General features: G+C 40.9%; 1 protein-coding gene across 39 annotated transcripts in view; it reads left to right on the top strand.

Annotated features, from left to right (window-relative positions):
- camk2g2 (calcium/calmodulin-dependent protein kinase (CaM kinase) II gamma 2) overlaps window positions 1-16,942 on the top strand; it is a 46,999-nt gene that overhangs the window by 12,482 nt on the left and 17,575 nt on the right. For all 39 annotated transcript variants that reach the window (XM_069539323.1, XM_069539322.1, XM_069539321.1 and 36 more), the window contains exons 3-12: window positions 7,314-7,373; window positions 8,050-8,104; window positions 8,520-8,585; window positions 9,734-9,806; window positions 12,883-12,985; window positions 13,268-13,351; window positions 13,468-13,562; window positions 15,150-15,272; window positions 16,060-16,143; window positions 16,226-16,268. In XM_069539323.1, the coding sequence (XP_069395424.1) occupies window positions 7,314-7,373; window positions 8,050-8,104; window positions 8,520-8,585; window positions 9,734-9,806; window positions 12,883-12,985; window positions 13,268-13,351; window positions 13,468-13,562; window positions 15,150-15,272; window positions 16,060-16,143; window positions 16,226-16,268 (786 nt within the window). The remainder of the gene's footprint in view (window positions 1-7,313; window positions 7,374-8,049; window positions 8,105-8,519; window positions 8,586-9,733; window positions 9,807-12,882; window positions 12,986-13,267; window positions 13,352-13,467; window positions 13,563-15,149; window positions 15,273-16,059; window positions 16,144-16,225; window positions 16,269-16,942) is intronic.

Raw genomic sequence — 16,942 nt, 5'->3', positions numbered from 1 at the left:
TTGTTATCCTGTTGGAGAGTGACCTTTTCTAACTAAACCCTGTCAGGGGTTCTGGCTGAGACACACACACAGACACACACACACTCTTTTCACAATGCTGTGCAGCAACGTGATGTTAATAGTCTCTTGCAGCAGGTCTGCTAAGGTCTGTTTAAGCTCCATTTAATGGCTCAACTTAACACACCCAGCGCACCACACACACACACACTGACTCAAAACATGCAGAATGTAACGCAGAACAGAGAACATTACGAAATGAGAGGAAAGAAAGATCCACAGTGTGACGCTACGGTTCGGTTGAGTCACTCTGATAACACACACACACACACACACACACACACACACACACACACACACACACACACACACACACACACACACACTACAGTGCTGGTGTCGTTCATCCTGAGTTTGAAATCTGAAAAGCATGTTAGGAACTATGACTCAGCAAATCCTGTTCTCATAATCATCAGTTTAACTTGAGCTGCAGCGAATTTCCCAATGTAAATACACGACTTGTGCTCAGAGCAAACGCTGAGATGCCTGTGAGCGGCTGCAGGGTCAGAGCAAATGAACATTGTATTGTTGACAGTATTTTGTAGATGAGGCTCGAGAGACGGAAATAAAAGGAGCCATTTTCTACAGTGGGGAAAAGCTGCACACTCAGAAAGGTCAGCTGCAAAGGTCAACACAGCCTCATTACAAGTGATAAAAGCTGTTTAATTTTTTAATTTTGCATTATCGTCGTCAGGAAGAGCAGATTCATCTCAATGTTTGTACCCAGGTGTGAAATGCTGCAGGTTTTACTGTTTATATTTTACATTACACCTGTTTAACACCATCTTGTCATTTTGAGCATTTTAGCATTAATCTCAAAGCATCTCTGTGGCTGCATGAAACCTCACAGAGCAAACGAGCCACATCTGCAGACTCTTGTCTTGCTCCTTTCATTCCTTCTAATCTTTTCTCCGTCATGGCCGAGTTAAGGCAGTGCACACAGTCGTCTTTGGGGTCCGTTAACACAGAGCCGACGTCTGTCTCTCTGTCACTGCAGAGGATGAATGACAAGAGTCGCTGGTGTGGAGGGTTTGGAGTTTTGAGGATTTCAGTGTTGGGTGATTCCTTTAAATCAAAAACTACATCAATGGAGTAATCAGTTACTCAGAGGCAGATTGAACGTGTTCTATTACTCATTTACTGTTGTTACTCTGTTATCACTGCTTTAATGCTATGACTCCAAATTCTACACATCAAATCTTTTTAATGTAAAAAAAAAAAAAGGACCAGGTGTTAACATACTACCTCAACTATCATATTTTCAGGTTTTGTTCCCATCATTGGTTTTCATCACCGCTGTCATCACTCCTGTGTCAACACTGTCTTCATCCTCCGTCACTCCTCATCACATCCACATCATTATTCTTTTGGCTCTGAGTCGTCCACATGAGCCTCAGCTTTGGCCCACTGACACCAGCCTGACCTCTGAGCTCAGCGGGGCGTCCGGCTGCAGTCACTTGTTGATGGAGGGAGCAGTGACGGGAAAGGACAGAATGAGAGATCGTATAAAATCATTGTCAGGAATTCATTCTTGTTTTTTTGGACAACTCCATCTGTCAGTCTGTCTCTGTCTCGGTTTCTTCATCTCTCACTTACTGCCTCATTGTGTCTCGGTGCTCGGTGAAGCAGGGCAGGTCAGGTCAGTGTGATTCAGGGCTGTAAGCCGGAGGAGGATTGGATCTATTTTTATTCATCTGCTCGTGGGCCACACTGACCAGAAGTCTCTGTCTGTTTCTCTTTCTGTCTGCTTGACGGCCTCTGTCGCTCTGTCTCTCATTTATCTCGTATCAGTTGCTCATCCCTTCTTCCAGTCCTACCCAAAGATAGAGAGACATTGCCTCCCAGCCTCCAGTGTTTAACAAGCTCCACCACACGTTGCAGTAATCTCCTCGAGAGAGACACACACACACACTCTCACATACTCACATACTCGAGTCTTGTTTCTCTCAGATCTATTTTCTACCTTTTTAGGGTTGAGGTCAAAAACTAAATTTGTCCATTTCCCTATTGTTGCAAACACTGATTTCAGGAATGAGCAGAAACAGTATATGATATGTCTTGGGGTTGTCTGTCTGTCCGTCCCTCAAGAACGCTGTGAGGGAATTTCTTCAAAACCGTTAGAAAGTGGCCTCACAAACATGTTTTCGGCCTCTTGAAAACGACAGTTTAAGCCTCAAATTTTGACCAATTTATTCGATTTCTGTGGTCAAGAGTCACAGTGACCTCATATTATTTTAAATGCAGTATGTCAGGGACACTCAGGACTAGAACTGCACTCGTTGATGGAGACATATCATTGCTCTATCACTTCTTTTAGATAATTGATTTTTGATATGATTAGCTGGTTGATTTTGGCTATAGAATGCTAAAAATGAGAAGAAATGCTACTCTCAAGATACTTCAGCTGAAAGTAATGACTAGTAATTCTTAATCAATCAAAACAAACCAAAACAGTTTACAATGAGAAGAAAACGTTGGACAAAGGAAGTGATTATAATTTGTTATCGTGTGAGTGACTGTAATATTTAAGAATGTAATTTTAACCTTCATTTTGAGTAGTTTGGCATAAAAACAATTCTAAGCACTCAGTTGGATGGTTGTAAATAAAGACAATCTGCTGAATACACATTTAACTAATTCAAGCTTCGTTTAGATCTTAAACTTCACAAACATTATATGATGATGCATCACCTATAATGTGTTGATGTCAGTAACCTGGGTCGTGTCATGGAGAAGCTGCTCATTTTGTCCTAATTGTGTCTAATCAGCGACTCATCTTGCTAATATCCAGCGCTGCTGAGGCTGCAGGTTGCCAGGTTTGTTCCAATCAGATGAAGAAGAGAACATGGCAACCGTGCTCTTTGTTGACTCAGGCTGCTCTGATGGCCCCTGAGGAGAAGAGACACTTTAATCACTGTATCAAGAGACTGTGGTCGTGACCGATGAAATTCATGGTCAACTGCAAATTCTGAAATGTTTTCTTCTTCCAAGAGTGAGTCGCCATGTTTGTTAGCAGCTGCATACACTCAGTTTATCCATCTTTTTTTGGGCTGTGGTTGGTTTTGATGTTTCCCCTCCATGTTCAGTTTGTCTTGTGTTGTCTGGTTGTTTCCCTGTAGACATAATGTAATTGATATACATGGGGGAGGGGGTATGGATTGTTTCTCAAACAGTGGATGTCGGCTGTAAGAAGCCATCTCTCCCTCCATCAGTCCATCTCTCCCTCCATCAGTCCATCCATCCATCCATCCATCCGCTGATCCACCACTGATCTGCTCAGAGCCTCTAGATGAGAGTTATAAGGAGAGGGCTGGATGGATGAATGAATATGTTGCTGTGTGTTCTTCTCTCTGGAGCAGACTCTATCAGATCGTCTCTCTGGAAAGCTATAAAAGGTGTTTGTGTGTGTTTGGGGGGGGGGGATAAAGGCAGGACATGGGTTTATTTATTAGGTAGATGTAGACAAATCTTCTATTACAACAGTCCTGCAACACATCCTACACTCATCACAGTTGTCATGGAGTTTTTGTTAAAACTGTTCTCAAGAGGTGTTGATTAAATTTAACAGAGCTTGTGTACTATGTAGTTTGTGTGCTGTCGAACTTTAATGCCTTATATAGAGAGATGTTTGTTTCGTCGGCCTTCATTGATACAAATGAGAAAAGATGAAAAGTGAGTTTCAAATCTAGTATGAAAACTAATCTCTAGTTGCTGATTTAGTTTGTAGTTTGGTTAAAGCTGTCCTCAGTGACCTGCATCATTTATTGTTTGATATCAACTAGTGGATAAGTGAATTATTTTGTTGAGTTATGTCTGCTTGAGCTCAGTGTGTTCCCTGTTGTTGAGTCATATGTGTTTATGACCTTTTAATGAGGTATAAATGCTGAGCTCCTAAAATACGATTGGGGAATCCTGCCACTATATTAATCTAATATATGAAATCTGATGTTCAGGCTTCATGCTTTGACCTTTCTGCTGGTTTTATTGAAGGCTACATGACTGCAGGCCCACATTGTTTTAGGGGATTAAATAACCGTTACCACAACAGTGACTCTCCAACATTTGTCCAATTTGAAAACAGTTGCACTCTTACACTGAAGAGACTCTTGTTTCTATGAAGAGCCGGCAGTCACCTTCTGTATTTGACACTGATCAGCTTCTGTCACGCTGCAGTCACTTTCTTGTGTTTCTGTTCTTTTCTATACACTAAGTCCTTTTGAAGCCTGCACTTATTCTCTCATCTTTCTATTGAAACTCCTCAGTCAGCTTCTAGTGTTTTAAAGCAGCCAGCTGCCAAAACTGTCTGCCATCCCAAGCATAATAAAGCCGGCGTCTCAGGCCAACATTGAAAAAAGAAATAGTCCTATTTTAGCTGGCAGATCCAACTTCTAAGAATAAAAGCAGCCAAAATAGTCCATGTTTGGCTCTGAGAAGAAGGTTTAGGAATGTCTCGCCTTATGCTTTGATTCCTCATCCTGAACACACTGGTCAGATTTAAGCTTGTGTTTCGTCTGTGAGGTCTGAACAAAAGCACTGTTGTTGAACTGAACAGCCCCGGCCTGCATGAACACGTTTTAGTACGGACACATGCAGGATAAAAGCTGCAGCTGATTGGCTTAGCACCGGGGGTCAGAGGTTTGAGGTCAAAGTCGGGATCATGTTTCCTCCCTTCATGTGTTTTCCTGCAGGAGCTTGTTCGTGTCGAAGGCAACAGAGGATTCAGAGGAACTGTACAGATATGTGATGTTACCGTGAAATGTGAGGGGTTTACTGAGCGTCTAAAAAAACAAGTAGCCCATATAAAAAAATAAAAGCTGGCCACCTCGTCCTTGAGACTTTGGATTCACGTTCATTTAACTGTCAAATGTTTAAAATGCATCGTATGCACACACCACCACAAATAACATAATTACATTTTAGTCATCGCCTTGATTTTCCATTGCCTTTTAAAGGCCCCTCAGTGTTTGCTGCAGAGGAAGGAAGTATTTCCTATCCACTTTTCCTGCCTGTGTTTTTCCAGTGATTCTAAAAGAGGTGAAGCCTTCTCTGTCCTCAGGGGTCCTGCATCCTCCTATGTGGCTTCATTTAACACATACATGTCAATTACTTTCCTCTCAAGTGGCATCAAAGTGTTGGATTTCTACATGTAGATCCCCGAGTGACCAGAAAAGCTTAAGACGAGGATACGTTGTGTTGACTGACATTTACTCTAAAGTTCGTGTTGATGTTTTGTGTATAGCCAGCTCTCCTTGATGCCGCTGACTCATGGGGGTTAAACCTGGTCACCAAACATATTTTCTCTTGACAGGTTTAAACACGACTCTTTTCCTCTCTTGTTTTCTCTGTGCAGCTCCATCTCTTACTTCTAAAGAGTAATTCAAGTAAAATGTAAAGCAGTGTTGGTTTCTCTCTGCTACTGCTGAGAGAATATATCCCAGTACACAATAAGATTTGATAATTACTCCTGCACAGATATTGTGGCCTTTCTTTGCTCCTTTCCATCTCGGATAACATTAGTGCTTCTTTGAAAATGTTCTTCTTCACCTCGGATTCATGATATCTTGTGTTTTAATCAGACAGTGTGATGCCACAAGGATCACTGTGTACTTTGCAGGACATGTATCCCTCAGAGGTTTTTTAAACTTTTATTTTTTACATTTTGAGGGTGAAGTAAACAAAGTAATATTTCCATTAATCTGTCCAACAGCTTCCATACTGAGTACATGTCTTTAAAATAACTATGACAACGATATACACCAGGAATGGTTAACACTACACAAGTGAATAAATAAATGAATAGATATGAATTGTAGACTAGAAGACTATTTAGTTTTCTATCGTACTATTTATGACAAAGAAAATGATCAAATACTCACATTTGAGAAGCTGGAACCTGCAAATCTTTTGATAATTTTCCCCGACAAATGAAAAATCATCAAAAATGTTGCTCAATAATTTTAACAAACAGATCGATTGGTTAATTTTTTTCAACTCGAACAGACATTTCCCTCACTTCATTTCCACATTCTGACATTTTCTGGACAATTACAATTTATTGCAGTTGCACCACTAATGTTTTTGATCATGTAGACGCCATGACACTGCCAGGAGCCTGTGATGGGGCAGTGGATTAGGGATGTCCAGTGTCTCTGCTTCACACACACAGACACACACACACACACACACACACACACACGTGCACCCACAAAAGCATCCCATCTGTCCCCTGTGACCAGCAGCTGGTGGGTGGCAGTAGAGTCCAGTGTGAACTTGACCCCAAACACCCTATAACATGAGATGCCATCCACTGTATCTATCTACTATAACAGTCCTACTACCAATCTGTCTGTCCTAAATATGCAGCTGCACGCACACACACACGCACACACACACACAAGCGCACACACACACGCACACATGCACACACACACACACACACGCACATCATCCGCTTGCCATTATAATCATTATCTGGACACTGATTATATTAAGGCCGGACCCACAAGACTAATTTCACTAAGTGCAAAAAAGCTTGTTGTGTGTGTGCGTGTGCGTGTGTACAGTATAAAGCTGTTTGCCTATTTGTTCAGGCCCATCCTAGTCAACAGCCACTGGCCCCCGAGCTTGTCTGGTTAGCTGAATCTTACCTTTACGTCATCCCGCCGCTGCTGCTGAAACTATCCTGTCGTCCCCTCCGGTCACTGTCGATGTGATTTGGGTTGTAAAATGGCAGATTTAGACAAAAACCATTGTTCTGAGTGGAGTAGGAGGAGCAGGGGAGACAGGAGAGACAGTGAATTAAGTGTGTTTGTGTGTTTCAGCTGCGCAGTTGAAAGAAATGTTTTAATCAGTCTTAATCAGTCACAGGGCGCTTTTGAAATCCTCCCAAACAAGATATCAAGCTGTAATAGTTGCAAAAATCTTTGCTTTAGAAAAACTAAACAAACAATTCATAATTTATAAGCACTTAAATATTGAACATGTGTTGAAAGGTTATGTAGAAAAATCTGTTTTCAAAATGCCATGTTGAAAAAATGATACTGAACAACATGAGATTAAAGTCAGATTCAGTGACTGTTTTACTGCCCTCGTTGTTGTGTAATTTTGTGTGTTGGCTTCTGAGTTTAAAATGAAATTTTCCTGGTATTTTGATCATCAGAGTACACGTTGGATAAAAACAAAGAACTATAATTGCTTCTATTTCTGGTGTTGATGTGTCGTCACTGATTCACCTCCCTGCTCTTCTCTGTCCTCAGATCACCAGAAATTGGAGCGCGAGGCGAGAATCTGCCGTCTGCTGAAACATCCAAATATAGGTGAGTCATGTTTGAGAGTCCACAGACTAAAGGATCTAAGGCAACAGCTGGGGACAGATGTTTGGAATTGTCACTTCAATAGTTCGGGGGTTTCAGTCGGACAGAAGGACTCAGTTACAGATTTGTCCGTCACATAGTGTTTTGTTGAAACTGGTTTCATGTCCTCAGTGCTAGTAGTAACAATAATTGCAGCTAGAATGGCAGGAACTCATATATGTCGACCAAGACCCAAGACAAACAGTCCCTTCATCAAACCACATTTAAATCCAGTAAATCTGGAAAGAATTCCTGGATTTGCCTCTTTTTCCATATCTGCCTCAAAATGTAATGTTTTTTTTACCTGCTCCTTTTTCTAAGATCTGGGCTCATGAAAATCCAAAACATGAAACCCAACAGGAGAGATAGAGCTGCATTAAAAGAACTTTGAAAAACAAACATGGATATAAATCATGAGAAAACTATTTCTATTACCTGGTTAAATGTTGTGGAAGGTTTAAAATAACGTGGAACTACAAGCAAATGCATTATAGCTCAAAGTAGTGATACATTATTATTAATAATTGTTGTTATTATTATTATATACAGACAATTTTGTTCCCGTATAGACTTTAATTAGCATGATAACATTTGTATAAACCCAAAACCTCTGTGTCTCTGTTTGTTTCTCTCTCTGTAGTAAGACTCCATGACAGCATCTCAGAGGAAGGCTTCCATTACCTCGTCTTTGACCTGTGAGTTAATCACATTAACACAGTCACACACACACACACACACACACACACACACACACACACATGCCACATACACAGTTCATTACAGGATGAATTGCTTCACCAAAGCAACAGTAAATCAAAATTGTTTTCCGTTTTTATTTTCCATGATGGTCTCTGTCTGCAGCAGCACCGAATATCAACTTTTCCACTGAGCTGGAGGAAGGAGTCGTTTTTCACTTGTGTGACGTGAATGTCACTTCACTGTCGTCATGTTTAACCCACAAATAAAAAATGATTAGAACTGTTGAAAGGGGCAAGTTGTCTTTTTCATACTATGAATGGCTTAAGGAAGGTCTGCACCAAATTGCTCACACTTCCAGTTCTGATTTGATTCATTATGATCAGGCTCTTTTGTCTTTGTGTTCGTCCGCAGTGTCACTGGAGGAGAGCTGTTTGAGGACATTGTTGCGAGGGAGTATTACAGCGAGGCAGATGCCAGGTACAGTATCTCATCCTGCTCACACGTTCAACATATTATATTGTGTATTTTTGTCATTTTTGCTGTCCACCAAAATTTTAATGTCCAGCTGCCAGAGCAGAACTGAAAGCACCAAATGTACTTTGTGCTGTAGCAGCAGCAGACGAAGTGCTTGCACAGTTCTCTGAGCTTGTTACACAGTCGACAAGTTCTCTTTGACCACGTGACTCTGGTTTTTAAATTTAATTTCATGAATAAATAATGACAAAGCTGTCCTCAGTCTGGAAACCACCGCAGCACTTCACCTGACTGCACGTTAAAACACAACTCATGAGATAGTTAATATTTATAATAATAATTTGTATTCAAGTAACAAACTACTTTAAAACTAACAATATGAAACACACAAACGATCAGAATAAAGTAATGTGTAATAAATGTGTTTTAAGAAAGACCTTTACAACACAATGTTTGAATTTCAAGATCTCTCCTTTAGAGCCTGTACTGAAACAAGACAGGTCTGGTTGGTGTTGACATAATAATAATAACAAAAAGTGCTCAGTAACTACAACTGAAGAGAAGGCCTCTCCAAACAGTCCGGGACACTGAAATGTGGCAGTTAAATTAAAACTATTAGATCATGATGATGCTAAAGAGAGTAAGGACAGGGGAATGCTTTTTGATCAGCACTTTTTATAGCTGCAGATACAGGATAGGGGATCATATGGACTTGGTTAAATGTTGGAATGACTCTGGGTAGAGGAGAATAAACTGTGGAGTCCAGATTTAGTCCTAATTTGGACACAACGCCAGCGGCTTTTTCTGTTGAGACTGTCTGACAGCGAGAGGACACCATTCTCTAAAAAAAGAGAGAACTCCTCCTGCTGCTGACCCCGGCTTCACCTCTACTATGTCATTCTCAATTTCATTTAAATGAAATAATAGTGATTTTAACTGTGCAACGGACCAGTTTAATTGTTTATATGCAAGCTTAACTGATTTCCGTGGTCAAAGGTCCAATGACTTCATATGAGTCGACTGAAGCTGCACTGTTGGTGGGGACATATAACAGCCAGATGGTAATTCTGGTTCTTTCTTTTCCTCAGTCTGTGGTCATGCAGATGTTGTGGACTGACAGATGTGTTTTCTCATCCCTCTGTCTCCTCCAGCCACTGCATCAATCAGATCCTGGAGAGCGTCAGTCACATCCACCAGCATGACATTGTGCACAGGGACCTCAAGGTGAGTTATCGTATGTCGCTGGAGAAATCTTAAACACTAGTTAGATAAAAACTAAAAGATATAAATGTGTGTGTGGTAAAAGAAGATAAAATCAGTGGAAATGCACAACAGGTCGAAACACACACACACACACACACACACACACACACACACACACACAAACTCGCACAGACGTCAGGCTGTGACGTTAAGAGCAACTTAAGGGATGAGCGTCATCCCTCTCATCATCACCTGCCTGCTCTCCTCCTTATCTCTCCATTCCCATCTTCCACTAAATCTATACCCCCTCCCCTTTTTTTTCATCTATTCCCCTCTTGCCTCTCCGCTCCCTCCTTCATTGCTGAGGAGTGACGAAAGCAGACCAGCTGCTATTAATAGCATGTCTGTGTTTGAGATGACGGCCAGTGACGATTTCCCTCGCAGCAAGATTGTTCACCCCTGGCAGGGAGAGAGGGAGAGAGAGAGAGAGAGAGAGAGCACCCTGACCTCCTCAGCTGCGTTGTTTCATTTTAATAATAATAATACGATGTGTGAGATTCAAACCCCCGAATAATTACACCTCGTTGTTTTATTTTATTGCCAGCACTGAGTTCAGAGTCCTAAACTTTAATATTTTGTGCAATAACCGTTAATGAGATGGAGCAAAATTTAAACCATTATTTTCAAGAAAGGAGACGTAACTGGAAAATAAACTGAGAAATGGATAAATAAAATGATCTGGTTTTGTGTGAGGGTGGTGTGAATGGACTTCTGTTGCATTTATTGATTGAGAAAGAGAAGGTAAGACACGAAGCAGAGGGCGGGGTGGGAGTCGAACCTGCAGCCGGTGCAGGACCTTGAGTCAAGCCTCTGTACATGGGACGTCCCCCCTGTAATAGGAACACGTAGACACAACACATGTCAAACTCTAGGTAATAATTTTAAACATGCTGCAAACATGTCAGACTTTATTTACTTTCCTGCAAAAATGAATAAATAAACTGTAAACTACCTGCTCCGCACCAGATGGCAGACAGAAGTTTGCCACAAACACAACTTTGTCCACAATTATATTTCAAAGCCGTGTTTACCGCCTCAAATCCTCCAAAGTACACAGTTTTAAAGCATCCGTTTGTGTTGGGACGACTTGTAGATCAAACAAAAAGACCTTTATTATTATTAAAATCTCTTCAAAGAACTTCCTTCCATAAATAGACTAATAATGCCAACAGAGTGTGGGGTGGTGTGACCTCACGCTCGCGCGCATCACATTTCTGCCTCCCCGTCATCTCGGGAGGGCCACTCGCTGACGGGAAAACAAGAATTAGAGAGAAAGAGTTTAGATGCTCTTGGCTGGTGGCAGGCTGGGTTGCCATGGTAACTGTAGGGTGAGGTCACCCGGCTGCAGCAGCACCAGCGTAGGGACTCATTATGCCACCTCCCATCTATCTATCTCTATCTGTCTCTCTCTCTCTCTCTCTGTGTGTTCTCGAGTTGCTTCTTCTCCAGCTCTCCGTCCTCGGGCATTCTGTTGTCTTCACTTTTGTTCTATCCATTGTCTCAACTCTGCCCGATAGAAGGGGAAAGATGATAGGAGGATGGAGGGACAGACGATGAAGGACTAGATGGAGAGAGACAGACTGACAGATGAGAAGAAACAGACAATGCTCAAAGACGGTTACTACGAGTGTCATACATCTGTCTGCATACGAGTCAATGAGGACGGCTATCGCTGCCCTCAAGACACAAACACACACACACACACACACACACACACACACACACACACACACACACAGTCAGGTCTCTTTGGCTTCAGAGGTCGTGTGTGGATGTGGACATCAGGGTCATGTGACAGAAGGACACACAAAGACATCCTATATTTCAGTAGCACTATTTTGTCCACAATCCTGTGACCCTTGTCTTGCAGCTGTGCATTCAAAGTGTCCTAAAGTAAAGCTTCCGTATATCAGCTAGTTTCCTGTTTCTCCTTTGGAAGAGGTCGTCTGAGACAAGCAGCTTAAGAGAGGAGGGGAAGAGTCGTGTGACCTCTGTGCTTGTTTAACAGACTCTTCTCTTTGCAAAAAAGGTCACAGTGTGCACATGGTGCATTTACACGTTGCTGAGGTCAGTTTTTAATATCACACTGGACCCTCATGACCTCAGCCCTTTTATTATAGTTTATTATTAGTTTTATTAACTTAAATGTCTGTAGAGTAATGGTGCAAAGTATTTAATGTGGGCGTTGCAATGACCCTGGAAACGAGGTGACAGAATAGAATCTCCCTTCATTACGAAGAAAAACCTTTAAGAAAAGAATCTGAAACAGCTGTGCAGCTATAATCAGTAAGTGACCTCTCATCAGTTTCACTTGACCTGACATGTTTCCTCTTCTCTTTAAGTGAGAGTAACTATTATGCAAGGAGATAAAAATGAAGTACAACACAGCTCATCTTTGCCAAGTCCTGACTTCTTGCACGATTGTGTGATCAGTTGTGTGGAAGTGTGGAAATGTTAAATCTTGTGAGAGCTGACTGAAGAGATTCTTCGTTTGTCGCCTGCTAGTCCAGTTCATGACTCATTATGACTGGAGAGTCATTGTGCTCCTGCAGCTCATCCAGTCATTTCCTGAAGGAGGGGACATGCTTCTCTGTTTTGTCCTTTTAATGAAGTGTATTTTTTCCTCTTATACTGTATTTATAATGTATTCATTCCTCCTCATATATGTTTTGTATTTTATTTCAATGTTTAGTTCAATTTTCATGTGAAACTTAAGAATTTGTCCAAAGATGAATTTGAAAACTGGATCTTAGTAAATGCCTCTACTTTTATTTTGTCTGTCTGGAAGTGGAAATAAAAATATGACTTTCTACAATTGTAGAAAAAAATAGAAAGGAAAAATGCTTTGGGGTTTTTATGTGTCAGCCAGGCAAAATATAAACTGTCAAGTCTTTGCTTTTCCAGCTCTGGATGGACATGTTTTTGTATTGTTAGCCTTTTACCCAAATCCTCTCTGACAAAGGAATATTGAAAACGGTCCTCAGTTGCTGGAGTGAGAACGTTTCATCCTGAAGATCCGTGTGTCTCTGTGTTGCAGCCGGAGAACCTGCTGCTGGCCAGTAAGATGAAGGGAGCAGCGGTGAAGCTTGCAGACTTCGGTCTTGCCATCGAGGTGCAGGGGGACCAACAGGCTTGGTTTGGTGAGAAATCCCACTCTGCTTATAACAATTAGAATTTGTTTTCTCAGTTTTCACTCTTAGCAGCTTCATCAAGGACACCATTGTTGCTTGAGGACATAAAAAAGTATTGAAGTAGCAGAGAGCTAGTTGGCTCAGAACATGAAAACATAAAAAAGAGACAGAGGAGGAGGATGATGATGATGATGGTGATGAGGGTAAATAGAAGGTTGAGAGAATCATTGATCTTTGCTTGTATTTCTGTATTAAACTCACTGACAATGTGAAATGTTCGTGTTTGTGCAGGTTTTGCAGGAACTCCAGGATATCTGTCTCCAGAGGTGTTGAGGAAGGACCCATACGGCAAACCAGTCGACATATGGGCATGTGGTCAGTCAACCAGAATTAATCTTATCTGTGTTGTTCAATGTATGTTTGCTGCTACAACTTTGTTGCACGTGTACATTTGTTCATAGAGAATGTTTGTGTGTGTTTTTGTGCGTCAGGTGTGATCCTGTACATCCTGCTGGTGGGCTACCCTCCCTTCTGGGACGAGGACCAACACAAACTCTACCAACAAATCAAGGCTGGTGCTTATGACGTGAGTTCACCTCTCTTCACCTTCCTGTACATCTGCACATGTGAGCCGCCCGTGCGTCGTTACAACAGTTCAATGCCTGAAAACAGTTGTTACGACATAAGAGGGATGGAGAGTAAAACACTGTGCAACAAATCCAGTTTTATCATGTTGTTGTAAATTTGCAGAATTAGGCAAAAACTTCTGGACAGATTACCACTGAACTTGGTGGAATGGTGCATTGTGGGTCAGGGAAGAACCCATTGAATTTCAGTGTGGATCTGGATCAGGGGCTGGATGCAGAAGTTTTTTCTTTCAGTTTTTCTAACGGGCGTTTTTCAACATTTTAGCCAATTTCTCAGAGAATAATTCTTCATTTAAGATAATAATCAGGCAAAACTGATATTTATGAAAAAGTGTAGAGTTTGCTTCAACTGGGGAGTCAGGTGGCCTTTATATCACTGAAGTAATATAAAGGCCACCTGAGAATGTAGAGTCTTTATTTGATCTATTATTGATGTAGAAATATTGAGCTCTAATAAGTGGAACTTCAGAAGCTCGTATGCTCATCGCAAGTTCCCTTGAATCTGTTCACGCTCCACCTGCTTGCATGAAACGTGAAATCTAATCCACACTCTTTGTTTCCTGTTTGCATTATAATTGATGTGAATGGCAGCTCTCAACAGGAGCCCTGCAGGACACCTTCATTTCAAGTCTCATCAGATAACACATCCAGAAATCTGTCACACAAATTCATTTAGATATTAAATTTCAAGTTTTAATTGCTTGCCTCTTGTCATTGGATAATTTTAATCTTCAGTGATTACTATGTAGAGAGAGCAATAGGCTTATTTATCAGATTTTGTCATAGTCCTCTGGGAGATAGAAATTTAATACCCATATTAATTTCCATAATTGGAAGCAACCACATCTAATGAATGTGCATAATAAGAACAGTGATATCAACCGACTGCGACAAGCACTTGTAATAATGTGCACTTCTCTAATATCATCATTGTCGCGTAGATACCTTCCATCATTTGTGTCTGTAATTGTCAACTGACACTGGAATGGAGTTAATGTCTCTTGACTACTTGCTTTAAATTTTAGTAGTAAACATTACTTTGTGTTACTTGGATGGAGGAAGACCGGAGTGAGATCTGAATTTGAAGACTCTACCTGGTCCTCTCAACTATTTAAAAATAAATAAATAAAAATGAGTCCACTTATGAATCCACATTTACCTTCACTAGAACCAGATTTTTATTTGATTCTGAAACTATTAAATGTTAAATATTCTATCAAGATCCATGAATAATCCTGAGAAATCAATAAAAGTGTACAATAAAAAAAGCTCTGTCTTACACAAAACAAACACATGAATTTTTATTTTATATTTATATATATTTTTATAACCATAAAATATAAAGTTATTGAGCACTCAGCATAACTCCTGTTCCGGTGCTTGTCTGCATTGCACTCAACAAAAAGACAACTTACTCTATAATTATATTATATTGTGTATATGAACGTGTGCTTGAATGTCTAATGAATGCGTGTTAACAATAATGCACATCCTAAACATTTCCTCCCTCTGTCTGTCTCTTTCAGTTTCCTTCTCCAGAGTGGGACACGGTGACCCCCGAGGCCAAGAATCTGATCAATCAGATGTTAACGATTAACCCTGCCAAACGGATCACTGCCGACCAGGCCATCAAGCACCCCTGGGTCTGCGTAAGTCGCACACGCCACTTTTACGTTCCAGTGTGTGAAAAGGATCACGCCAAAATGGCACTTTCTTTTGTTAAATATGTTAAGTTGTTTAAACCAAGCCCAGGAGTTGGTCCCACAGCTTAGTTTTAAATTCACGTAGAACCAAACGTAGTTACCTACTTAATTGAGTGTATACTAGAAGAGGAATTGTAACTTTGGGTTGAATGAAACATTCGTTTCGATGCACTTCTCCTTTAAAGTCTCACTCAGAGTAAATCCGAGTTAATTTAAACTGTTTGATTGTCGACATCATAGTTGTCAAACACATCTGACACTGATGTTTCTTAACAAAATGCACATTGGGACTTTTCCACTTACATGTTTTTTCACCTTCCACTTTAAAAAATAACAACAACAGAGAAATGGATACGTCAGAAATGTGGCATTTCTTGCTTTTCATGTTTTGCTCGTGTGCACTCAACAGCAACAGAGAAGAAAATCCCTCAGCACAGAGGAGATTCTTTACCTTTGATGGATTAATTTAATCTGTATCGACCTTATTGATGTCAGAATCAATACTCAACACCAGACTGTGTATCTAGTGTAGCATCAATACTTTGGCGATCGACCCACTCACCCCGAGGAGCAGTAATCTAACTGGGAGGTGTCCTAATTCTTAAATAATGGACTCTTTGCCTCCTTGTCTCTCCTCCTTGTCGTTCAGTTATAAAGGAGTGAGTGCACCACCTCACCATGGTGTAACACTGAAGTTGTATTTATTGTGTTGTTATTTATTGTCTTCACACAGCAACGCTCCACTGTGGCCTCCATGATGCACCGTCAAGAGACTGTGGAATGTCTCCGCAAGTTCAACGCCAGGAGGAAACTTAAAGTGAGCATCAACACACACATACACACACGTACATGTCGCAATAACACAAATACTTACGCTGCTGATTTTTGTGTGTCTGTAGGGAGCTATCCTCACGACAATGCTGGTGTCCAGGAACTTTTCAGGTGAGCTTCACTGACACATCATAGTTATAACAATGACACCTGCGTGAATGAAGCCGTACAAAGAACCTGGATTCAGACAATTTGAGCTGTTTTATGATTAAAAAAAACAAGTGTGTTGTTTGTCTTTTTGTAAATAGATTTCACAGTGAAGTTGTCTTTTTCTGATCTTTCAAATTAAGTCCTGCTACTCTACTTCCTGTTTGAGATTTCTTTTGACCCCTTAACTGCACATGTTTACTCTTGTCCGAGCTGCTTGTCAGCTTTGTCTGCAGTTTTTTATTTCACACTTCAGGGGTTTGGCTTTGATTTCCTCCTCGTAAGCGGTTTGATCTCTGAAACACTTTTGATTGAACGCTCCTATTTGTGCTCTGGATGGCGGCCTAGCGAGCGAATGCATTATTGCTGTTGGCCCTGTGTTTATATGCTTTCATGTAAGTAAAGTAGCTCTGGTGGATCACAGCCAACTGCTTCTTACTGGTCAGGATTGATGCAGACTGAAGAGAACAAACCTCTGAACTGCTTCAAACATAACTGTAGGCATGTTTATCACTGTGAGTGTCCATGGAGATAAGATTAAGACTAGTATAAGCATTTTGTTACAAAGGTTTCCCATCTGTTACTTACGGTGGCCGGAGGAAACAAATGTAAGAGCCACAACGTGAATGCACGGATGA

This window comes from Paralichthys olivaceus, chromosome 14 (genome assembly GCF_024713975.1).
Source record: "Paralichthys olivaceus isolate ysfri-2021 chromosome 14, ASM2471397v2, whole genome shotgun sequence".
In the NCBI taxonomy this organism is placed as follows: domain Eukaryota; kingdom Metazoa; phylum Chordata; class Actinopteri; order Pleuronectiformes; family Paralichthyidae; genus Paralichthys; species Paralichthys olivaceus.
The sequence above is the reverse complement of the archived record's forward strand: the minus strand, read 5'-3'. Positions and strand labels throughout refer to the sequence as shown.